General features: G+C 41.4%; 4 protein-coding genes across 5 annotated transcripts in view; 2 read left to right on the top strand and 2 right to left on the bottom strand.

Annotated features, from left to right (window-relative positions):
• dlgap3 (discs, large homolog-associated protein 3) overlaps positions 1–5,078 on the top strand; it is a 111,959-nt gene extending 106,881 nt beyond the window's left edge. For both annotated transcript variants that reach the window (XM_079571219.1, XM_079571218.1), the window contains exons 9-14: positions 640–859; positions 1,152–1,446; positions 3,064–3,155; positions 3,433–3,579; positions 4,327–4,947; positions 5,023–5,078. In XM_079571219.1, coding sequence (XP_079427345.1) covers positions 640–859; positions 1,152–1,446; positions 3,064–3,155; positions 3,433–3,579; positions 4,327–4,659 — 1,087 coding nt within the window. In that variant the 3' untranslated portion in view covers positions 4,660–4,947; positions 5,023–5,078. The remainder of the gene's footprint in view (positions 1–639; positions 860–1,151; positions 1,447–3,063; positions 3,156–3,432; positions 3,580–4,326; positions 4,948–5,022) is intronic.
• Positions 1–23,946, top strand: part of yars1 (tyrosyl-tRNA synthetase 1) — a 203,923-nt gene that overhangs the window by 11,749 nt on the left and 168,228 nt on the right. The gene's annotated exons all lie outside the window — the stretch shown is intronic.
• On the bottom strand, positions 10,832–13,173 carry LOC306973531 (tissue alpha-L-fucosidase-like). Its single transcript, XM_079570455.1, has 8 exons — positions 12,699–13,173; positions 12,494–12,628; positions 12,277–12,414; positions 12,081–12,186; positions 11,817–12,017; positions 11,512–11,702; positions 11,337–11,436; positions 10,832–11,253 (listed from the first exon to the last, which is right to left on the bottom strand). The coding sequence occupies exons 1-8, from the start codon at positions 13,037–13,039 to the stop codon at positions 11,119–11,121; spliced, it is 1,347 nt and encodes a 448-aa protein (XP_079426581.1). The 5' UTR covers positions 13,040–13,173; the 3' UTR covers positions 10,832–11,118.
• Positions 13,815–16,908, bottom strand: zbtb8b (zinc finger and BTB domain containing 8B). The gene is made up of 5 exons (XM_079571401.1): positions 16,775–16,908; positions 16,337–16,555; positions 15,293–16,166; positions 14,592–14,770; positions 13,815–14,306 (listed from the first exon to the last, which is right to left on the bottom strand). Exons 2-5 carry the CDS (start codon positions 16,508–16,510, stop codon positions 14,010–14,012), a joined length of 1,524 nt encoding a protein of 507 aa, XP_079427527.1. The 5' UTR covers positions 16,511–16,555; positions 16,775–16,908; the 3' UTR covers positions 13,815–14,009.

Genomic DNA, 23,946 nt, shown 5'->3' with positions numbered 1-23,946 from the left:
AGCCACTGTGAGACTGGGATTTAAATTTTTTATTTTAAAATAAATGGCAAATGGTCCCTTTCTCTCACCTCTGGTCCCTAGTTTGCGAACCGCTGATTTAAAACTGAGAATTAGCCTGTGAGTAGCCCAATTAGTTTTAGACTGTGTACATTCAGAGAACCAGATTTACTGTAAGTAACTGTGCTCATAAGAACGTAGTAGATTCAACTCCTCTTTAAGACAAAAAGGCCACGGAGTACGGCTTTACTCTCGTCTAGAGGGAAGGCGGTGGGTCTCTCCTGCTCATTCACTTCAGCATACTGCTCCGTTTTTGTATTATATGTGGCAAAGTAGGCGGAGAGCCTGTTCCCGTAACAACGCGGTGATTAATCAGTGAAACAACATTGTAGTTTGACTGAGATGCGGGGCCCTTGCACCTCTGCACCTTGCGTAGTTTGCGTATAGGAAAAAAACGGCTCTGGTTACAAGTCAAGTCTGAGAAGGGGCAAGTCCGCTCACAGTCTGGAGGAATGTTTTTGAAGTATTGTCCAGGCCCTTAATGAAATAATATTCCATTTATCCAGTGAAATGTTACGCAGTATGGCTTTAAGGTATTTAAGAGACTAATATGACTCTGATTGGTGTGATTGTGTGTCATAGGAGGGCACGTTTCAAGCGCTCCAACAGTGTGACAGCGAGTGTTCAGGCCGACCTGGACCCCGAAGGCTTCCCAGGGCTCAGCATCGCCGTGCCAATGCAGGATAAAAGTCTTCAGTTTGGATGCTCCTTCCAAAGGCACTCGTCAGAACCAGAGTCATCCAGTCAGTTCGCCGATTGCCACCGCACGGTGCACACGCAGGGACAATGGGCATACAGAGAGGTGAGTCCGGACCACAGTTATTATCTTCCTGTGTTGGCTTTCCTCTTTCATTATTTGTTATTAACTGGTCGCTTACAGCACAGCATGGTACTTAAAATGAGTGGTTCACAATTGGTTTAGCTTCGGGACTCCTCATCAACCGCAAATTCCTGAAAATAATAATTTAGTTTATGAGATATTTGCATAATAATCAACATGTCAGCAGATAACGATTTGCATTTTGGCTCTGTTTTACTATATTTAATGTCAAAACACACAATTTCTCGCAGTAAAACTTTGTCTGTTGTGTCAGGACTTCATCCAAACCGGCTACACCACTGAGGCCTGTCCTACCAACACCAGACCTCATCAGCACCCGCACTTGCCCCCTCGCTCGCACTCTCCTCTGCCCATCACATCTGAGCGCGTCTGGGCCGGCACACCGTCTCTCGAGGGGCCCCGGAGCCTCCCCGACTCGGGCCGCGCATCCCCCTGCATGCGGGACGGGGAGTTCTTCTTACGACTGTTGCACACCGAAGTGGAGAGGATGGAGGGCTGGTGCTCCAACATGGAGAGAGAAGCGGAGGAGAACGAACTGCCAGAAGAGAGTGAGTGAGAAGGGAATTTACAGCCGCTGTGGCTAGTTGCAGAGGCGGGCAGTATATTTAGTTAAGTACTGCAGAGTTTTTGTGGATCTGTACTTTACATGAGTAACTGTGGTATCTTACTTCACTACATTTTAAATATATGTGATACTTTCTACATCCCTACATTTCTAAAATGACAGCAAAGTAAAAACAAACAAAAAAACCTGGTTGTACATAGTATTGTCCCGCTTGGAAGCCTTATGACTCCAGAACAGCAGGTGGCGATGTGCAGATTCTCTGTTAATGCCACATGTTTCTTTTTACATTTTACTAGTACTTTAGCTTAAAGAAGAACTTAGTAACTTGTTTACCTAAATAAATCCTTTTCGTAGTCCCTCTGGAGCTTATACACGTGTTTATGGATTGATTGGGGGTCTTTCATCTCCCCTGGTGTCTGTCCAGAAAACCACCCTTGCAATGTTCCCTGCCTCTGGGTCGGAGGTGCAATACACACTAATAGAATCATGGAGAAGAAGCTAATGGGCAAAGCTAACAGCGGGATAGAGCCACTTAAACAGTATTTACAGCCAAGTTTGAGTGAAAAAAATGATCTCCATTGTGTAATTGTATGTACAATATCCCTCTCTCCCTTTGTCTTTTCTGCCAGCATAGTATTTACTCTCACAGAAAATGAATGAGTTAAAAAAAAACATAGTACGACACCTGCAGTGGCGCCTCTAGGGGCATGAGTTACTTAGTTCTGCTTTAAAGGGGCTGGATGCAAGTTCGCCATTTTATACTCACCACTGCCACCTCAGGCCATATGTGTAACTGCACCTTCTATATTAAGCTCGTGCATGACGGCAATTCGGATGGAAGTGACACCTTTTTGAGTGACAGTGCAGGATTTTGGAGGCAGTTGTGGTGAACAGGTCTGAGCTCATTCTACACAGACATGGCTGGAACATGTAGGTGGAGGAAAATACATCATTTTAACATTTTTAAACTCCCTATAGTCCCTTTAAGTAATAATTTGACCGAACAAATTTTACATGTATTGAAGCAATATTTAATAATTACTTTTACTAATGTAATCAAATCAAGTACTTTGACCGCCACCGGTCTTTCTCCAATGATATTTTAAGTCAATGAGTGTTTTTAATTCCCACAGTTTTACGTGAGCTGATTTTATAATAATCCATGACCTCCAATCACATGATTGTTTTGTGTTATGGACGCCATCCTGAGGACTTTGACCTTTCAAAAGATGTTAGTTGCTATGGCAATGGTCCTAATTTTACATCACTTGGGAGCTATGAGTAACAGGCTACCGTTATAAAGGAAGTGGTTGCTTTGATTATATATAAACAAAATTGTTTGGTCTAGAAAAGATCTGGCACAGAATCTCTCCCTTTCTTCTCATTGCATTATTGCTTACCATGAATAGGGTCATGGACTACCTCAGTTGTTAAGATATACAAGTATGAGAGTGAAAAGGTTACTGTAGCTACTAGCCAAAGCTGCAGTCTACCAGCATCCAGCTTCGCTTGGCCAGTGTTCATAACCAACCCTGGAGATGTGACATTAAAACACGCTGCTTGGTGACTAATGCTTTTTTTTTTCGTCATATTTTTACAGTTCTCGAGCTGATTCGCAACGCAATTGGCAGCACCCAGATGCTCATGAATCAAAAAGTGCAGCAGTTCTTCCGTCTGTGCCAACAAAGTGTGGTATGTTTGAACACAAATCCTGACAGCAAACATGACTAACTCTCCCCTTCGACGTGTTACCTGATGGCAAAAAGATGCTGTTGTTGAAGCACACCTCAAGATCATAAAACTGTCATCATGATTAGACCTCTGGAAAGTGTCATCCACAGTATTGTTACTTGTTATATTGCTTACTTTTTTTGCATTTACAAATATAAGTTATGATAAAGAGCAATGAAGTCTACGCAAACATAACACTTTATAACTAAGCTCCTCTGCAACCCCCCCCCCCCTCAAGGATCCTTCGGTTTACCCCCAGCCCACGTCTCAGGACCTGGCCAGCTTCTGGGACCTGCTGCAGCTCAACATCGAGGACATCAGGGTCAAGTTCCAGGACCTACAGAGGCTAAAGGAGTCGGGCTGGAGGCTTCCACCTGAAAAGAAGGTGAGAGCTGCAGGCACTCCTCGCTCTGCCCTAGCCCCCGTCCACCGAGCACCCCGAGCAAAGATGGCAGTGTGCAAGAGAGTGGCACAGATGGCCATGCTCCCCCCTAGGCCTCTGCGGGCGTTTAACAGACAGGATGCAGAGATGAACTGAGGCAGAAGGCCCACAGACTAGGAAGTTTCAATAGTCAACATACTGTTTATGGTCATGAAGATGGAGATGAAATGTTGTTGGTCTCGCTAGGGTTGCCAAAACAAATCATCTGTCTCCCGTGTGATTGCCAAACTGATTTGGACGAGGTTCGATGTCGGATGCACTTACTAAGGCAGCTATGTTCATATATCCAGGCTTAGGATTGACACACAAAAAAGTGGCAATCTTTGTGTTAACACTGCAAATTACCAATGGTGATTTTGACATACTTGATTTGACCCAGCATCTCTGCTAATCAAGTCTCGTGTAGAAAGAATGTTGTAGTGTTTGACACTATATGGTTGGATGTATTGTACTGTAATTTGTCATAATTATTTATAATGAAAAACTAACTATGTGTGTCTTTTTCTCTTCATTTTTTTACATTACGTTTGCTCCCTTTCCCATGTCACCCAATTTGTTGCATAAATGTCATGGGTTTCCTTGGTTTTTTCCCTGTTCCTTCCTTATTTTTTTTCTTCACCATCTCTCCTCGGTTGTTCTTTTGTTCAATGAATCCCTGTCATGTTATACACCTCATTGCCACTGGGCCAGGAGGATAAGAAGCCTCCTCCTCCCTTACCAAAGAAACCAGCAGGGGGCGTGAGTGGCAGCTTGCGGGCGGACGACGTTGGCGAAGCCACTGGAGTTGGTGGCGGCGGCAGTGTAGGAGGCTCCGGTGTTGGTGGTCTGGTGGTGCCCCGTGTGGGAGGACACACTCTGCCGATGAGGGAGAAGTCTCTGGAGCTGGGTGACCGCAGCAGGACTGAGGCGCGGAGGAGGCTCCTGCAGACCAAGCGCTCCGCGTCCTTCAGGCAGAACTCAGCCACAGAGAGCGCCAGCGACAGCATCGAGATCTACATCCCCGAGGCCCAGACGCGACTCTGAACACACACACACAAACACAAACACACACTAAGGATTAGTTTGCTACGCTATGAAAAAGGAATGTCTTCTTTCATGAATAAAAATGATGTTCCTTTTTTGCAGCGTATCTCTAGTCTCTGCAGGTTTTAACAATGAGCCAATCCCTTTTGCATTTTGGTTGATCAACTGCCTCTCACCTCACATACTTCTGACCATGCACTGTTGCTGGGCGTTCCTTGCTTGACAAGTCCAGAATGATACCCCTCTCTATTTTTTATGCAGGGATATCAGTCTGGACAGCCCACCCTTGTTTGCTCGAGCGAAACTAAACGGACCCGTACAATCAGATTTGTTTATTTGCACTCACGTGTAATTCTCAAGCAGCATCACTCTTGGTACGCTGAACAATCCACGAATAGCGCATGGAAGAGCCAACAGTTCTGTTTTGTTTTTTTCCCAATTGGTGGAAATGACGAGAAATACATGGACAGTAGGTGAGTTTTGTGATTCATAGCCCTGTCCAAATATTAACTCGAAAACGCTGATGACACGGCAACCACAACACGCCTGCTTTTGCTGCTTAGTTCACTCCACTTAGAAATGTCATTGATGCTGGCGCTGACCAGACTCAATCACTGGTAAGAGTGATGAGTCTGGATTTTTCCAGGCTAAGGTGTTACAACACCCTGCAGTGTGAGGCTGATGAAAAGAGTGGCAACGTGGTTTGTACTTGTCTTATAGCACCATTATAGTAAGCTTCTGAACCCAATTACCAATAAAAAGATTTGACTTTGACAGATTTCCTTTGATATATTAAAAATATGTCAAGGAGTATTAGCTTTTGAACTCAGTCCAAGTGTGAGTCTTATTGAAGTCTATTTTGTGAAGAAATTAAAACATTTTTTTCATATGGCCACAAATATTCACAGATCTAGTTCTAGCATATATTGACACTTGGGGTTTCGTGTACATTATAGCCATTGTGTAGACAAACGTATGTGAGTTGAGACGCAGCGCTGTTCAATTGTTTAGTATCCGAAGAAGCAACACAAGTAATGGCAGCCATTTTAGTATTTTGAAATCTCGTGACAAGAGTTGTAGCCACAGTTTTTTCATGAAACATCTTGCTGACAAAAGCGTGTAAGTAGTCCAACTTTTTACAACAGTAGTCAGCATTGTAGTAGCATGCCTATGCGTGCACCTAGCACTACTCCTTCACTGAAAATAAAGGGCTTACAAGGCACAAAACCTCTAGGTGTGAAGATGACCATATCTCCCTGTATGGATCTCTGATTTGCTTTTGAAATAACTTGATATTCGTTTCATAGTCCCACTACAGACTATTTCATATAGGATACTTTGTGGTGGATGGCAGATTCCCCAAAGAACACAAGCCTGGTCTGCCTGTTCAACATCTGGCCCCTATCACCAGGTCCCAGCTGTCCATGGGGCTGTCACTCTCACACATGGAGCGTGTTCCCCTGTCATCCTCAGTATCTTAGACTCTCCACTCTGAAGCAGTGGGACGTTTGAATGTGCCAGTGCTGTTTGTACATAGTGTGCACACTCTTGTTTGCCAAAAGCTTCTCAGTGTAGCATCACAGCCTTGACAGCTCCAGAGCCTCACAGACAAACCCACAGCCCTTTGGTTTTTATGTAGTCTTTTAGAAGTTTCTGTGTTCTAGGGTGGGGAATATATTGCAGTGACTTTTCAGGACATAACCGAAGATGCCCCCATATCACTGTGATACTGTGCCACCTAGTGGTCAACTAAGGACCCGAACCGACTCGAGTGGTTCCAAAAAGGGTTCTTTCCACCTCAGTCAGGAATCTATACATCCTGATAAAACAGCCATGAGAGAAGATCAGTGTAATCTAGTCACTTATTTACAAAACAAGCATTCATTAGCATTGTTTAAACCAATACTTTTTATATTATGTGTTTGTAGAATTATACAGTGAAAGGAGAGAATGCCTTTGTCAGCAATTTCACTAACTTGAATTCTTTCTAAGCATCGCTTTATTGTCACTTTAAAAATGTGCTTTACAGAATAGCTTTTATGAAGAATATATAGCCAATTTATAGCAATGAATTAATGGTTGTCTGCAGTGGCTAATATGTAAAATGTGAATTACATCAAACATCTTACTGTAACTGAAATAGACTGAATGCACGAAACAGGAATACTACGAATACCACTGTTCATGTGATGCAAAAAGATTCTGTATGTTGCAAGCATAGATACAGTATTAGTACAGTATTTATGTTAGCCAGGTCAAAAACACAATATATAGTAATTTTTAGTCATTCTAATGTATTCATATATACGTTTGGAATATTGGTATAGTGAGAGGTGCATACAGTCTATTTGCAGCTATAGCAAGACACTGACGACATATGCATAGTTCATATCCAAAATGATACTTAAAAATATGTAAGAAAAATATATAGTTTCTTTCCCTTTTGATACTTTTGGTTTTAGTCCCATGTTGCACTGTTTCGGTGTTTCATTTCCTTGCGTTCTTATTCATCACATTAGTTTAAAGTGTATTTTTCATCAAGACAATGTGTAGCATGAATTTTCAAGCTTTCTTGTGAACGTTACTATGTGTGTATGTAAGTATGGATGTGTGGGTGCGTGCGTGCTATTGTGGGGTGATCACTAAAATAGGCCACAATTACCCATTTTTAAGAGATTAAGGTGTGAGAAATTGTTAAGCATGATTTTATTTCGTTTTAAGACTTGGTGCGAGTTGGGAAATGGGATATTTTAATGAAAGATGTATATTTTATAAAATAATTTTTAGATTAGTACAGTATATACAAAAAAGCATATCAAATGTGAAATACTATGATAGATTATAATAGCATTATGTGATTCTACAGCTGTCCGGCATATCCCAAAACAGTTGGTATTGAATTTGTTTTAGGTTTTTGAGTATTGGGTCACAGGGTATTTTTGGCAAAAGTGTAGAGTTTGCCATGTTTTTCCCTAGGCCTGCTAAACCATACTGTCTGCGGCTCTATATATAACCTCCTCTGTTCTTCTTTAGAACCAACTACATGTGCCTAACCAGCTGAAGGTTTCCTTTTGAACAGTTTACACTAGAGACAAATGTACATAGTATGGTAATCTATAAGAAAATATTCTTAACCAACATGTTTTTATTGTACTTGACATAACCGTAGCTGTTTCCCTCACTTTCGTGTGCAAGTAAGACTGGCAGATTTATCAGTGCATGTTTTATGATGATCTCCTTAGAAGATTTTCATTTAAAAAAAGGCAAATTTTGTAGTCATTTTGTGTGACTGAAAAATACTGGAAAATTTTAATTATATTTAGTCTTTGTATATTCAAAGGACTTCAAACTACAAGCAGAAACTGGAGTATTCACCTCTCCACCAACTCATTCAAAGCAATGAGGTGTTGCTAGGCAGCCTTGACAGTTTTCATTGTATTTTTTTTTTTTCTTCTTCTGATTCTCTCATTGGTGGCGGCCCTCAACAATTAAAGCACAAAGACCTGCTCTGATACTGTTACTCCACTGCGAAGGACTCCACAATGCTTAACCTCGACCATTTTAACTCAAAAGGACGCTTTTTTTTTGTGCCAACACTGACCAGATGTGTAAATTGTGTTTTGTTGTAATTCATGAGTAAATGGACCCCCCGGGCATGATCCACACCTGATAAGTGCATAACGGGGTTGTTATGTGGACGGTTCTGAGTACCTCACTTTTTTATAGCAGTTACCAGTCCAGCTCCTGTGGGCCTCTGTCCTCAGGGGATTGTCCCAACACCACATAACCAAACCCACAGCCGTCCACTAGGGGGTGCACTCAATTAGCATTCAAGCACAGATCTTCTTCTAGGAGCCATTCTTGCAGTAGTCAATCAAGATGTTGTAGGAAAAGAAAAGTGATACAGGTGCAACTGCAATTAATTTGTGTATCTTTAACTACTTAATATAGTATTCAATAAAAACTCTGTTATTGGACATACTCTAGAACAGTGGTTCCCAAAGTGGGGGTTGGGAGGCCTTGGGTGGGGGTCCCCAGATGATTTCAAGATGAAATAAAAACAAAAATGCTACTGTTTTATGAATACTTTTCAGTGTAAAATATCACATAATTTGTGAAATTCATTCAATTATTCAAAATGAACTGTTTAAATACATCTTAGCTTCATTTTAAAATGTTTTTCTGCCTGATAGTAGCAGAAGAGGCAATAACTTTATACAGTGGGGTCCCGAGTGTCATTTTTTTGTGGTCCCAGCCAAAAAAGTTTGGGAACCCCTGCTCTAGAACTACATGATTTTCTGCCTATTTAAACCATAAATGATCTTGGTGTGAGTAACTTTGTGCTACTCTCAAAACATGTTATGGTGTTTGGCTTGTTTTTTGTAACCAGGCCAATAAGTTTCCGTGTTTTTAAGTATAATTTAAGATGATAAAATATCAACTAGTTTATCATACGTTCAGTAGCCTACACAAAGTGTGAACAAGTATGGTGAGTATATGTAATATGTTCATTCAAATTTGAAGAAATACTGGTATTTTTAAAAAGCTGTGAGCCATCTTCATGATAAATAAAACATTTGAAATATTTCACTGGGTGCACTGAATCTATATAAGTTTTAATGCTAATAATGAAATGACACATCATCATTTTATTTATGTCCCACTCAAGAGCTTCTTACGTTGCAATCTTTTGTATTAGATTTAATTATCCATTATCAGAACCTTGTTGACTGTTCCACATTTAACATGCGAGAACTGAAGATCTTCAAGTTCAATGTGCCTGGTGCACCACAGTCTGATGTAGTTGTGCTGTAATGTTTTACAGTGAAGGTCAAACCTGTGGATCAGAGACAATTACTGTGTAATTAAACAGCCCTGCCACCTTCATGTTTACAATGTGTAAATACCAGGACTTCGCTCTTCTCACTATTACAACATATGTTTATTACAATCTAGTTAATAATATGGTAATTGTCATTGAAATAATGAGTTATTGACATGACTCTGGTTGGTATTAAAAGTGTTGTTAGTTCAAACTCCAAGTAGCCATTACTCTGTATTCTGTAAAGGACAGTTCGTTCAGTATTGTCTTAGGGCGGGTTTTGCACTGCTGCTACTATAAAGTGTTGATGAATAACTTTATTCTGGAAACTGCTGGAGGTTTGCGTGTGATCAGTGGTGAACAGTCTGTTGAGGAGTGCTGCTCACAGCGGGACTTTCAAACACATGACTGTCTCTGAGAGAAGACTGAACTCTCTTCTTTGGTATCCTACTCTTTAATGTAGCAACTCCAGACTAGCCCTCTCGTTCACTTCTCTCACAACTTTAGACGGGTTTGATACAGCTGGAATCTAAAGCTCAGCTTTTGTTTGAGTTTCCTGTTTTGTACACGTACTCATAAGAGATAGACCTACTGTACATAATTTTGTCATGTGATTATGAGTTGACAGGAGCACATAGCAATATGGATGCCATAGATTTGAACATGTATGTGACTCCACAATGGACAGACGAAGCATGAGATGACAATGATGTAAGAGTGTTGACATGTTCCTCTGCGCTGAGACTGTTTAGCGCCCATCATGGCACTATTTGTCGTGTTGTATTTATTTTGTACATATGCTTTCCTGTATGATTTCTTGATATGGATGTGTCTGAGTGATCGCGCTAAAGCCCAGTGAGATGGCACACTGTGACGTGGTTTACCTTAACACAGAATGTAATACTTTCAATGTTGTTCAAACATTTTCTAATGGTTAATATTATTACAACTATTATAATGATTATTATAAAGATATTTTAGTGAGTTAAATGAGATTGTCTGCCTTTTTTCATCATTTCCTAATACCGTAATAAAATATTAAATTGGCTTACGTAGCCTTTCACCACAAGTCAGTATATTTGTGCAGTATTTTTTTTTTTCTGGCTTGGATTTATACTGTGCATGACAAGTGCTCAGAGTAGTTTATTCTTCACACATGGTGGTAAAGTAATGCTGCCACAGCTGCCTGTGGATTATGAGCAGAAATGTGTCTGCAAATGGTGCCAATAGCCTCTCCAATCATCATCAGTCACAAACTCCACATTCTTTCACACATGGCTGAGAAGAGTAAAGAGTCTTGCCCAAGAACCCAACAGCAAATGCAGTTTTGAGCCAACCACCATTTATGTCCACATTTTTTTACATTTTCATAGCAAAAATCCCATTGCAAATCAAAGAATTCCCTTTATTTTCAAGTTCAAAACAATTAAAAATAATAATTTATAAGAAGAATATGTGTTCTGGTTTAAGTGCAAGAGTGATTCATAAGTCCAAAAATCTTTATCATTAAAAACAATACTGTACAACAATAACATTCAACTTCTGTGTAATCAAGCATTTAAGCATTTAGTCAATCAAATTGCAATCTCTTTCACTAAAGAATGTAAACCTGAGTTATAGAATATATCTCTGGACCTCTACTGAACACCTTCCAGTTTCAGAGTCCAGGCCTGTCCAGGAGTTTCTGGAAGCTCAGGCAGTAGAATGGTGAGGCCAGCATTAGGGTGCAGAGGAGACCACGCCAGAGGCTTAGGGTTGCCTAACAGAGTAACCTAGAGAACAGGTAACTCGAGTTACAAACTCATCTATGTTGTACAATGTGCACAATAGATAATGATCATATCTAGTGCTTTACCTTGGTCTTTGATGAAGTCTTGGGAGCTGACAGCTGCACCATTGACTTTGGAGGCTTGCCTGTCACAATGGCATACACAGCGGAACCTTTTGATGTAAACCTCAAAGAGAAAAAAAAAATGTTAATAAAAAAGTATTGCAGCCTCTGATTAGCAATGTTATAGAGCAGGACTTACCAGATTGGTAGAGTAGCATTATCATACTGGTCTCTCCAAGGTTTGGATGCATAAATGGCTTCTCCATTGACTTGAAGCCAGGCTCCAACACCTCTGAGCCTCTCCTCAAACACCGGCGGGATAGTCCCTTCAGCAGTGGGACCAACATTCAGCAGGTAGTTACCACCTAAAGCCACAGTCTGAACCAGGTCCTGCAACAACACATCAAAATTAGTAGTTTAAGATGTCGACATATCACTACAAGCAACAATCAACCCTTATCAAATTTAAACTGTAGAAAAATAAATGCAAAAGACCCAGCATACCTTAATGATTGTAGGCAGGTCCATCAGTTCACTGAGTTTCATGTTTCGTCTATAACCCCAAGAATAAGTGTCCACAGAGGTGCACTTCTCCCACTTGTGTCGAGGCAGCTGGCCAGGAGTGTATTTATCCTCACAGTTATAGTACCCTCCGTGTTTACAGGCACAGCCTGCTCCCCATCGGTCATTGGTCACAACAGTGTCCTGTAATATTAAATGAGATGGATGTATATGTTTTTACCATTTATTGATTGTGTATTGTCATACTTTGACGGGGCTGTCATTGTAGAGCCAGGCTAAGAATGCAGTGGAGTTCCAGTACGTGTCAGGAGCCTCCCAGTCTCCATCCGACCAGATCACCTCAGGTTTGTATCTGATTGGAAGAAAAAAAACATACACTACGAAATACTTACAATTATGAAATACATCTTTACCTTACAGTAGCCTAAATAAAGACACAAACCTCACAACCATGTTATACATCTCTGGAAGCAGCTTATTAATCACAAACTCCTGAGTCTTGAACCCGTTTTTCTTGTCAATCAGGTAGAGAGGGTGAAACCACTCATACAGAGAGTTGTATAATCCATAGTGAAGGGATCTATGAGAACAAATGTGTTATTACTTAGGCGGATCAGTTTAATTGCAAAATTGTACAGTGTGCAAAAGCCTATTCTCACTGGTTTCGGACTGCATGCGCCAGGTCTCCCACCAAGTCCCTGTGTGGACCAGTGTTCACAGCATTCCAGTTCCAGGAAAATGGAGAGTCCCAGGTAGTGAAGCCTTCGTGGTGTTTGGCTGTCAGAACTACATACCTGTTCAATGAAGTATTCAGTTTCAGTTAGCAGCTAAAACGTGATAAATTATACATTTCGATCTACTCACTTTGCACCAGAAGCTTTGAAAATGTCTGCCCACTGATTAGGGTCAAAAAACTGCGCGTGAAACTGAGGCGCAAACTCTGGGTAGCTGAACCCTGGGGGGTAGTTCTTGGACATGTAGTTCACACACTTCGGATCCGGAGGCTGCTGTCCCTGCCAGTGCCACCAGAACCACTCACTCCCGAAGCCGGGCACACTAAACACTCCCCAGTGCACAAAAATGCCCAGCTTGGCTTCATCATACCAGGTGGGTAGAGGTCTGGCATCCAGGCTCGTCCAGTCGGCCGTATACCGAGCGTCGACCACGACACCGGAGAAAAAGAAGAGAGCTACTGCGAAAAGCATGTCGACTAGAAGTCACCTGGGATTTCTTTATCCAAACATGAACCGTGTGTTTGGAAAATGGAAATATTCTACGACATCGCCAACAACCATCCCAGCAATCACGAGTTTATTTCCTTCCTGGTTTGAGTCTGAATGTCACGTGTCAACACAAAGTCACGTGATTCCCAGTCCCAGTGAAAGAAAGCAAAATGTCATCACTATCAACATTTTATAAATGTCTTTCCGTATTTTATTGTATAACAGATTATATAGCCAACATTGTAGCATATATCACCCATAACACATACGGATGGTAACTGTAGCATTTCAGAAGTCACTGTGACACAAGCTATACCTCAGAATTCAGACATGACAATTGTCTACCAACTAATAAAGTGATAGTCTGTAAGTTTGCAAAGTGAGGAGAGATAGAGTGAAATTTAAAAGTGAACAATAAAATTACTCCTCTCTTTAGTTTTCAATATGAGAACAGGAACTGGATTTTCAGAAGTAAATGATTAAGCTCCTCCCCCTCCCTCCTGATTGGACCTGACAGGCTGGTTAACAGGAGAAGCTCATCTTATTGGTCAACGCAGGAGGATACTAGACTCTGATTCGTAGCTTAAATCCGGGAAGGTTGGACTTCAATAAAAAATTATATATATATAAATATAATATTACTTAACATCAAAATGCAAGACCAAATGGTCGATTTTACACATTTTATAAAATCTGTAAAACATGTAGACTTCTGGACTATCACTTTAATGACAGGCCATTTAAGTACATGCACATAAGCATTCAAATAAATGTACATTCTTGTTGGTATTAATTTAATGTAGAAAAACAGCATTGCAGGGAATAAATAAGGTGTGCCACAAATACACATTTGACAATATTTAACAAAAAATTAAAATCTGATTATGAAAATCCACATGAAAGGCAGGAATGTGTCAAAATCGTTTTAATCTTTCATTGAGACCCTTCAGATTTACAACGTAGGGCCAACATCAGAACAGACCACAGCCAGCTGCTTCTCCACCAGGTCCTCCACTCGCCCCACCTCCACCTCCTCCACATCGTCCATAAAGCTCGACCAGTCAGCGCCGCCCTCCGGTCGTTCCCCCGCCTCTGCACTGCTGCCGGGGTGAACAGAGTCTTCATGTGTGGTGGTCACACAGTTACAGCTGTCACAGAGGCCGTACCGCTTCAGGCCCGAAGTCACAGCTGATCCGGTAAATGTTCGTCTGCAGCTTTTACAAGGTACGGGCCAGCAGTCTTTGTGAACCTGTCAATACAGACAAAAACAAACAAAACACAATGTAGATTAATGTACCATAGATGTTTGTTTGTTTTTTACGATGAGCACGGACATCAAATTCCGTTTTGATGACTCATTACAGTAATTGCTGTAGTTTGCACACAGTAGTAGTACCTTCATAATTTGTTCTCATAATTAGACTCTAAATAGCACAATACTTGTTTGAACGACACATAAAAAAAGTACAAAAAAGTAAACATTAAGCGGTAGATATCGATGCCGTGTATCGTAGCACACACAGTGCGTTCTTACACTGTAGGCATGACTTCGAAGGTGCTCTTGTCTTGTAAACCTCTTGCCACACAGCGGACAGGGAAACGGACGCTCTCCAGTGTGACTGCGGATGTGTCGCTTCAAAATGCCCTTCTGTTTGGATGTGTACGGGCAGAACGGGCACTTGTGGAGTTTAACTTGTACTACAAGGCCATCACCTGCAGGAGGAGAGAAAACGCTGTATTTGAGGGTGCAAAAATGGCTTATAGTTATCCGTAACATCAAGACCAGTGACAGCCAGGTGAAGGAAATAAAACAAGTTATTCTTTTATTCTACTACTTCTGTTCTCTTCTCTGCAGCATTAAGTTTTAAACAAATATGATTAGGTACATGTACTTTGCTCAAGTTAACAAAAAAACACCAAAACCCTTATAGAGACATCTTAGCCAGAAGATGTTTTTAGTTGTAACAAGTATTCTGATTGGCTGTAGACAATAGCCTGGCAAGAAAGCCCGACTCACTCCATCTATGAGATACATACCATGACAATTACAAATATATGACACAAATATCTCTATTTGAAGGCGGAGGAAATACCAATTCTGGTTTAAAGCTGACAGCAAATTCAGGGTTAAAGTTTATAATATTATTCATGACTACCAACAGCATGTCGTTATGTGAAAACCGATATGAAGATAAAGAGGTGTCGTATGGTCATGACCAGCTGTTATATTCTTACCAGTGTCCTCTCCGAGCCAGTCACTCTGAGTCTCCATCATGGTTGATCCTACAAAACTGAGCCCTTCGTCCATTCTTCCGCTCCCTAGGCTGCTGTCCAGACCCGAGGCAAAGCGAGAGCTCTCCCTCTCTACAATAGGTACAGGGCCTTCACCTCTCGCCAACATTTCAATCAGGTGACGGGCATTGAATGTTGGACTATAAGAGCGCTCATTTGAAGGTGACGGCGGGAGTAGCCTGTTGTGATGAAGACTTTGAAGAGACTGTGCGTTGTATGTGGAAATAATTTTTGGGTCAGGAGACTCAATAAGAACTGGTTCATCGGGGTCATACTCTATCTTAGGGTTTACAAGCTCAGGGGTCAATGCTGAAGACGGGGAGGATGAAAGGTTCGTTTGTTCAGTATTTTCCTTGTGTCCTTCTGATCGAAAATCTTCATGACACTGGAAGTTGCTGTCCACCTCCCTGCTTGTCCCTGCAGGGCTGCTGTCGGATAAGGAAGGGGGCGTTTTACCCGAGGTCCCACTCTGACAAGCGCCACGGTCAGCCTCCTCTACCTCTGATTGAAGAAGCTCACTGGTCATTGTGCTGGCGGAGTTTGACACAGCGCGAGCGTCTACCTTGTCTTTTGACAGGGTATCCCTGCCCGCGTTCCTTTCTCTCTCCTTGTTGCATATTTCCAAAGAGCTGCTGATATATCCTTTGCAGAAATTCACCAGATCGGTCATCTGCAGGTAGCTAGCCGCAGACATCACCTCAATGACGTTGTTTCTGTGTAGTTCCAGGCGGCCGGAGTACATGAAGTCCAGGATAATAGAAAAGGCATCGGCTGTGACGATGTCCAGTGAGGCGGTGCAGTGGCGTTGGTTGTTGTCCTATAAACATACAAAATATATATAGTTTAGATCACATAACTGTACTTACTTGAATCATAGGAAATAGCAGTGTCTGTATTTGTGTGATGCTCTAGCTGGAGTAAATGGAGAGCTGCATAATCATCAAGAATACTAATGTAAGGAGAGAAGTCTAACAGGGATCTGGTTACCTGTAAGTAGTGAACCAGCAGGGCTCGGAAGTAGCCGCTGCCTGCAAACAGCACATTGCGGTGGGCTTTGAACACACGGCCCTCCACGAGGACACTGCAGTCACAGAAAAAGTCCCGTTTGCGCTGCTCGTTCAGATCAGCGACAAGTCTGGGAAGGTAGCAGGGGACTTCCATATCTGTGCACCCTCTCTCTGTGGGATCTGTCAAGTTGTAGGTAGGCTATCAACAGAAAGAATGTCAACTTCGGACAGTAAACAGTATAAAAACGAGCAGAGCATAACTTTAAGAAACAGTAACAGCAATAGTGGCTCAAGTCAAATCCACTGTTGTGATAATAGGCTATTGCTTGGTTCGTGAACAAAGCATTGTCCCATCAAATGCCTAAGGAACTGTTTTCATCTCACTATTTTATCTCTCATCAATGCTCGTTAATCTCACCTGTTAAACTACGCGATCGGGATAAATCGAAGAATCATGACAGCGATTTAAAACGTCAACTTTGATTATTTCACGTCAGCCCACCCTGCTGTGGTCAGAGCATCACAGCGGTAACTTCCGTTTTGGTTTGCTGCTCTTTTTCTCCGTTTTTCGTCCGCAACGACAGTGACGTGCTGCCATCTCGTGGCTGGAGTTTCCACTTGTGCTTTTAATAGCAACCCATAATTATTTTGAATACAAAGCAACATTACCATTTTAATAGTGTCCCACTTTAACCATAGCACCTCGAAAATGTGCCATTGGACCAACATGTGGCAGAATGATAACAAAATGATAGTGATATCAAAAGTTAACATTTAACTTGTGTGTTAAATAATTGACTTTTTATCCTCCACTGATGTAAACATAGACATCCTTTATCCATCATTCAAAAGATATATTACATTAAATACTTTGACATGTTACTGAATTTTTAAAAGGTGTCCCACTTTACCCATATTCACCCTACTGTGAGTACTGTGAGTACTGAGTAACTCATTCAGCATAAAAGTCTGATTTACGGTTCAGTCGTGACATAAATTATGAAAAACGAAACATGAAATATTAAAAAATTATAACAAACTAGCAACGCATAAATACATAATCTATTTTACATGTCAAAATGAAGATTATACACTTAAAGATTAACAGTGAACTTGTTACTTTAGTGAGAGTACAAGTACTTCACTTTAATATTACTCAATTACTTCAAAAAGTTACTTAAATACTTGTAATTGAGTAACTGTAACTAAGAACAACCCACCTACCAATGTGCTAGTAGCAATCTGTAAATAATGTAAATGCCATGTTTATTAGTTAAAAAGTAATGTATAAATGGCAATAGGTTGTGTAATGCCTAAAATGCCTATAACTATCACTGCCTAATCCAATGAGCAGGAATTTGGTATTGCTTTGGAAATGAAAGCATTTCTCTGAGCACAAGTTGAAAACGCTGGCCCAGAATAGTCTCTAGCACATGGACAGATATATTCTAAATAATGTGCAAATGTGATATGAAAGAAGTGTCAAAGCAAGCCCTGCAACTAGGGTGTTCTCTGTCTTCAGGATGATGTGATTTATGACTTATTATATATGTCTTTTACTATTTGGTCAGAAAGATCCCACTGTCATTTCAGAATCTCATTTTCAAGAGAGTCCTGTACCCACTGGAGCTTTTAGGAATAATTTTAGGCTATATATTACAAAGTATTTAATGTATTGTTTTAAGTAGGAGAGTAATGTGTAGCAACATTTGCTCTGTGTATTTGACACATCCTTCAAAGATACTTGGGAAGCCTCTCAGGAGCAGTGAGCGGCTGCAGCGCAGCTCCGGGAACCTCCAGATCTTGCGTTAGTTTGATATAGTTGGGGAGTTAGGTTTTGGGGTTATTGGCAGAAACCATTGCTCCTGGAGGAATCCCATTCGAACACTGAGTTTGTTGCAGTACTGTTTCACTTTCCATTATTAATCGAAATCATGTGCTATGGGTGCCCTTATGCCTGATGATGACAATGATTAAAATAATAATGTAATGGGGAAAATAATTGCCTCCCTTTCATTCCAGCTCTACCAGGCTTCAACCACAAGCGGCTTGCTCTGCCCACAAAGTCTGCTCAAGGACACTTGTTTATTTGTGTTTGATTTTTGGAGGGAAAATAGTTCCCTTTTTATTTTCAGACATGGCATGAGTAAACAAGTAGTTTCTTTAAATTTTGCACCACACCCTCACATAGTATTTGAAACTGATGGGTGCCGACGACTCGGCTATGTCTTACGGTATGTGTCAGATATTTTCCCATGGTACAAGAGCACAATACAAAAGATTTAGTGGTGGCTGAAAGAAACCGCTGGGAAGGCGTATGTGTCTCCGCACAGCCTGTCTTTGAAAATGCCATTCACAACACCTTATAAAAGAGTTTTAACATACAAATGCACTAAATGTAAAGGACCAAGTATCTGTTTATGGCTTTAAAGTAAGGAAAAGAGGACCATTAAAGTTCTGCTATCCATGAGTTGGTTTTCTTAGGGACATAATACAACCCAATACCCATTTGTTTTGGTCTCTGCTTGACATAATAGGAAACTCCCTTTTCACAACCTTGTCATTGCCAAATACTCCCATTGGACCATACAGTGTGTGCATGCCTCAGAGTGGCAGCAGCTTACACCCTAAACCTCTCAAAGCACCAAATAACGATTCATAATTTACAATCTGGTTTACCAGTGATTACAATGGCTGCTTTCAAAGAAAATAAATGCAGTGATATGTAAGGGGTTAGACTGGCGTATTGTGAGAGTCATGGATGGCATGGCACAAGGATCTCCTGGTCTCTTTTGCGGTATTTGCCCTAGCACATAACATCCACTTAGCCCGGCATTTTCCCATGGCGGAGACAACGCTCCACGGTGGCAAAGGCAGGCCGCAGAGAGGGCCTGATTAAAGACTGCATGTGACAATGGAGGTTAGGGACAGCAGTGGCATTTTCCATCCCCGCCGCTGTCTCCTGGGGGGGGACCAAGTATGTGCTGTGAAACGTTTGAATTATACCAGAATCCGTGGAATTCAGACGGAGGCACCGCGGAGAGGACCCTCGACCGGGGATCAAAGAGCTGAGAGGCAGTGCGGTGGACTCTGCGGTGGAGCCAGGCGCACAGCAGAGCGAGTGAGCGTGTGTGCGGCTGTGTGCGCGCGAGACTGTAAAAAAGATCAATGCGTGTTTGAATGTGAATCCTGTTTTCTTTTGTTGCGTGTTGTGACTGCTTTTAGAAGCCCCGCTGAGCTCTGATGGCATGTTCCAGGGTGCAAAGAAGGAACATCAATGAATCAATCTAAAAACAAACGAATAAGCTCTACTATATGAGATCTTAAGTTAGATCTTAAGTTAGGCTCAATTCATCCTAAGAAGTCTTTCAAATAACTACAGGTTTTAGGCAGGGATAGATAAGATTCCTCATAGATTCCTCATTGTCTTTAACTTTGTCTGGTACTGCTCCCACACCGCACTTGTAAATTGATCAGGATGCTCATTCCAAACAACCTCAGCTTTCTCAGAGGCGGTCGAGTCTCTGTCAGGCTTTGTCCACTACAGTCCCTGTGTGGAGTCCTCAGTGATGAGGGTCAACGAATGGAAAGTCAGAGTTTGCATAGTTAGAGGAGCATTAAGTTCGTTGCACAGAGAGTTAATCTTCTATGGGACAGGATGTGTTGAGGAGAAGCATTTGTATGGTGAACTTTCTTGTGATCTTGAGATTTTAGAAGAGAAGTTCTCTGTAATAAGATGATCCGGAGACGTCTACTCGTTTTTCATAAGAAGGAAACCTATCACAACCAGAAATACATCTGCCAGCCTTTTGATTATTGTATATTTAGAGTCAGTCGATGGAGGCGTCTCAGACCACACACTTCCGGCAAAGCTGGCTGTCTATGCCACAGTTACGCTCCTCACATCAAAGACTAACTATTTATGTACAGTAAACTTGACCTCAGACTAGTGCCTGTTACTAAGAATGACTGCGTATTTGTGTGTGACAAGCATGTAAAGCGTACATAAGTGTCCTAGAGTTCAAATGTTTAGGGGCTGTGTGGTCACTAAGGAATTCCAATTAAATGATGACAAAATGGAAAGATTTGTTTTGCCTTTTTTGAGGTTTTATATTGGTAACTTTGGGAGTATTTGGACGAGGTTTGGACTATCTATCTGAAGGATTTACTGTATAGGTATTAGGTTTGTTGGAGTTTGAATCGGAGAACTTAAAGGATGCCCCAGACACTGCTTCTTCTCCTCTGGGTACACACCATCCAGAGAAAACAAAGTATACCTTAACCGATCTGATACCAGCGAGGGAGGGACTATCATAGCCTTGTGGTGGTCGTGGAATACCGTCTTCGTAATTGTTTAGTTTCTCTGAGCTGGGGGGAGTAAAAAAAATGAATCGCATGTCATGTGGTCTTTTAATTCTCAACTGAACAAACCGCTCTTGCGCCACACGTTCCTACAGCGAAATATGTGGCATGTTTGTGTAAGCTTTCAATGAACTGACCACTGTATATCTGTACATGTTACAGCCTTACCATCAAACGCCTGTCTTTTCCCGCACACTCACCATAATCCTCTAGGAATGCTAAAAGTGATCTGGTGGTTCAGTGGCGGCAGGTTTTTATGTGGGTTTCAGGGGCTTATGGCTGCTCTCGGCGGCTGCCGTCAGAAAGAGGTGACGCGTGGATGTTTGGATGATAAGCCCTAATCTGAGGTGTAAACTTATAAGGGGGATTTGTGGAAGTGAGAGCCTGTCAGGAGGAAGCCGACTGCAGGGAGGATGCACCAACTATCTAATGGCTATATGAGAGACAGAGAGTGTGCGTGAGGGGGAAGGGGGGGCTATCTCTGGGGATGAGGTGAGACAGAGTATGTGTGAGAGTAAACCAAACCTTCATAAAAAAAAAAAAAAATGAATTCAGTGTCCAGTGCTCAGTGTTGAGTCACAGTTCAACATGTTTATTGTCTTGGTACGCTCTATATTCAACCCTGGACTGATTTCTGCAGAGCGTGTGGGGAAAAAACCTTGGCACTGAAACTTTATTGTTTGCTTGCAACAAACAAATCAGCTTACATAATCATGGTTTTACGAATACATATTAGTAAAAACACCTACTTCAATGACTATATTTAAGAACCATTAGAAAATGTACATGTTGCTTGTTACCGCACCGCATTAAGGAGGGCTGATTGTCACACAGGATGGTTGTCACATTGCCTTTAGGGACTCTTGATATTGTTATTGAACATCAAGTTTATCATCCTGATTGTCCTGTTGTAATATGTGTGTTCAAAAAACATCTAAATTAGGAGATGATTTGCATTTTTTTAGGGGTGTCTAGTGTTCTTGTTTTAAAAGCCTTTTGGTGATTAGTTTTTAGCTTTGGATTGACCAATTACTGAGCTGTCGAGGTAAAGTCATGTAAGAGCGAGCTCAAAATAATTGGACCCAGTCGGGCAAAGTGACCGGCAACAAAAAAAATCTAGTGGAACTTCAAGGGTCTCTATGTTCTTATGATCACATTAATATTTGCATTTGTTAAGCATATTTTTGGGGGGGCATTGGGGGATACCTATATTTTCAGCTCATTGTAGAGTATTTCGCAAAAAAAATAAAAAAATGATAATTTGATCAAATTATTGTGGCATGAACTAATTTTTATTCTATTTTTATTTTTTTCTTTATTTCCATATTGTTTATATTTATATATTTTTGGGCTATTTAACTGTTTGGCCATTTCCTGTCTAATGTGTAGAATGAGCCCAAACCTGTACACCACAACTGCCTCTAAAATCCTGCACTGTCTCTCAAAAAGTTGTTACTACATCTGAAGTGCCGTTATGCACGAGCTGAAAGGGACATTTCAGGATTTTTGACATAGGGCCTCATTTCCTAGTTATCCAGAGTGTTGATTTCTGGAAACATTTTTTGTAATTCATGCATGCCTATATTTTCTTATATTTGAAGACAGAGTTTCGTGGCACTAGGCTAGTGCTAGGCTAGCGCATTTCTACACAGCTAGCCTGCATTAAAAACAGTCCGCTCCACAGTGCACCTGAGGCAAATCCCTTATAACACCAGACTAACCATATAAATGTCGATAGAATCATTTTAACCATTTTGCATTAAAAAAAAAAAAGTATATTTGAGCAGCATCAGCTTTGTGGTTGTAAGCTACGCAGCGGCAGAGTGATCTGCTAGACAATAGTCCCTCGAAATGCGATCATTCATGTGATGTAAAGTCAGTTATATTCCAAAAATTATTGTATGGACACAGACATTTATATGGTTAGTCTGGCGTTATAAGTGATTTGCCTCAGGTGCACTGTGGAGCGGGTCAGACTGTTTTTAATGCAGGCTAGCTGATTCCGTAGAAATGCGCTAGCCTTGCACTAGCCTAGCACAACGAAACTCTTCAAATATAAGAACTGCATGAATTACAAAAAACTCACTCTGGATAACTAGGAAATTAGGCCCTATGTCAAAATCCCTGAAATATCCCTTTAATATAGAAACTGCAGTTATGCGTAAGACCTGAGGTGGCAGTAGTGAGTATAAAATGACCAACTTGCATCTAGTCTCTTTAAAGTGCCGATTGTAACAAGTGAATTTCTCCATTGTGAGATCAATAATGGATGATCTTATCTTATTTTAAGCTTTGATTGGTGAGTATTTTCATCAATTTAATCTCAAGTAACAAAAAGGTTGTTTGTGTAAATCCATGTTGCCAGCTTTAAGTCAAAGGTTGATGCTTTCTTTTAATGTAGTGTGTGGCTCTTGTGGGGATGTTCTCTTGATAACCATTGGACTTCTCACATATGTGCTCCAAACAGTTGAAGGGGGCACTCAAGGATTTGCAGCAAACTATTCTCAGACACACACATAAAGATAGTATAGCGGGGCATGGCTAGTTGCAATAAACATTAGTCCCTTCAATAAACTTTGAATGATAGCCAGCTTCCGAGTCAAGACGCACACGGGAAAGTCGTTAAGTAGGGTGCGGCTAATATTAGCACCGTCACAAAGCCACCAGTCGCCCGCTGCATGCACAGGGCAAGGGGGCAGCAACGGATTAGCCTGGAGTTCTTTCATTTTTTGACGTTTCCCTCTTTCTCCATCTCTCACGGGGCCTCATAAATGATCGGCCTGTGATGTGGCGGAGCAGCGCAGGCAGAATGAAGTGATTATGGATAAGGCCCTCTGAGTCATGGCACCGAATGACATTCTTCAAACTGGTGCTTAAAAATAGTAACAGCTAGTTGGCTTTTGCAGGTTTGTTTTTCGACCATGGGGCATCCTCCGCCTCTTCACGCTCGAATCACAACCAGATTCTTGTATTGTTTCTTTAATCTTGTGAGGGAAAATTGGCTTAGCGTGGGAAAGAGCAAAAATTCTTCAGGGATGTGTTTTGTTGTTTTTGAGAGCTGCGTGCACATTGTTTTATTTATCTTCTTGGTTGACCCAGGAAGAGAAAGTGCCAGCTTGTGCCAAAACCTCATGAAGTGGAGATAAAAAGGAGTTGAGTGAGAGGGAGGCCACCGCGCCACGGCAAAGATACAGGCTGTCGAAGGAGGGGAGCTTTACAAATGACAAT

The sequence above is a fragment of the Gobius niger genome, assembly GCF_951799975.1.
Source record: "Gobius niger genome assembly, chromosome: 14".
NCBI lineage: Eukaryota > Metazoa > Chordata > Actinopteri > Gobiiformes > Gobiidae > Gobius > Gobius niger.
The sequence above is the reverse complement of the archived record's forward strand: the minus strand, read 5'-3'. Positions and strand labels throughout refer to the sequence as shown.

What these genes read in the sequence shown, in the direction of transcription:
- zbtb8b (XM_079571401.1), bottom strand. Translation starts at nt 16,510, where the DNA reads ATGGAAGTCCCCTGCTACCTTCCCAGACTTGTCGCTGATCTGAACGAG. An exon ending in TGCTGGTTCACTACTTACAG is followed by an intron (nt 16,167 to 16,336) that starts GTAACCAGATCC and finishes GTATGTTTATAG; the next exon opens with GACAACAACCAACGCCACTG. An exon ending in CTGGCTCGGAGAGGACACTG is followed by an intron (nt 14,771 to 15,292) that starts GTAAGAATATAA and finishes CTCCTCCTGCAG; the next exon opens with GTGATGGCCTTGTAGTACAA.
- LOC306973531 (XM_079570455.1), bottom strand. Translation starts at nt 13,039, where the DNA reads ATGCTTTTCGCAGTAGCTCTCTTCTTTTTCTCCGGTGTCGTGGTCGAC. An exon ending in ACCTGCCTACAATCATTAAG is followed by an intron (nt 11,703 to 11,816) that starts GTATGCTGGGTC and finishes GTGTTGTTGCAG; the next exon opens with GACCTGGTTCAGACTGTGGC. An exon ending in AATGCTACTCTACCAATCTG is followed by an intron (nt 11,437 to 11,511) that starts GTAAGTCCTGCT and finishes TTTCTCTTTGAG; the next exon opens with GTTTACATCAAAAGGTTCCG.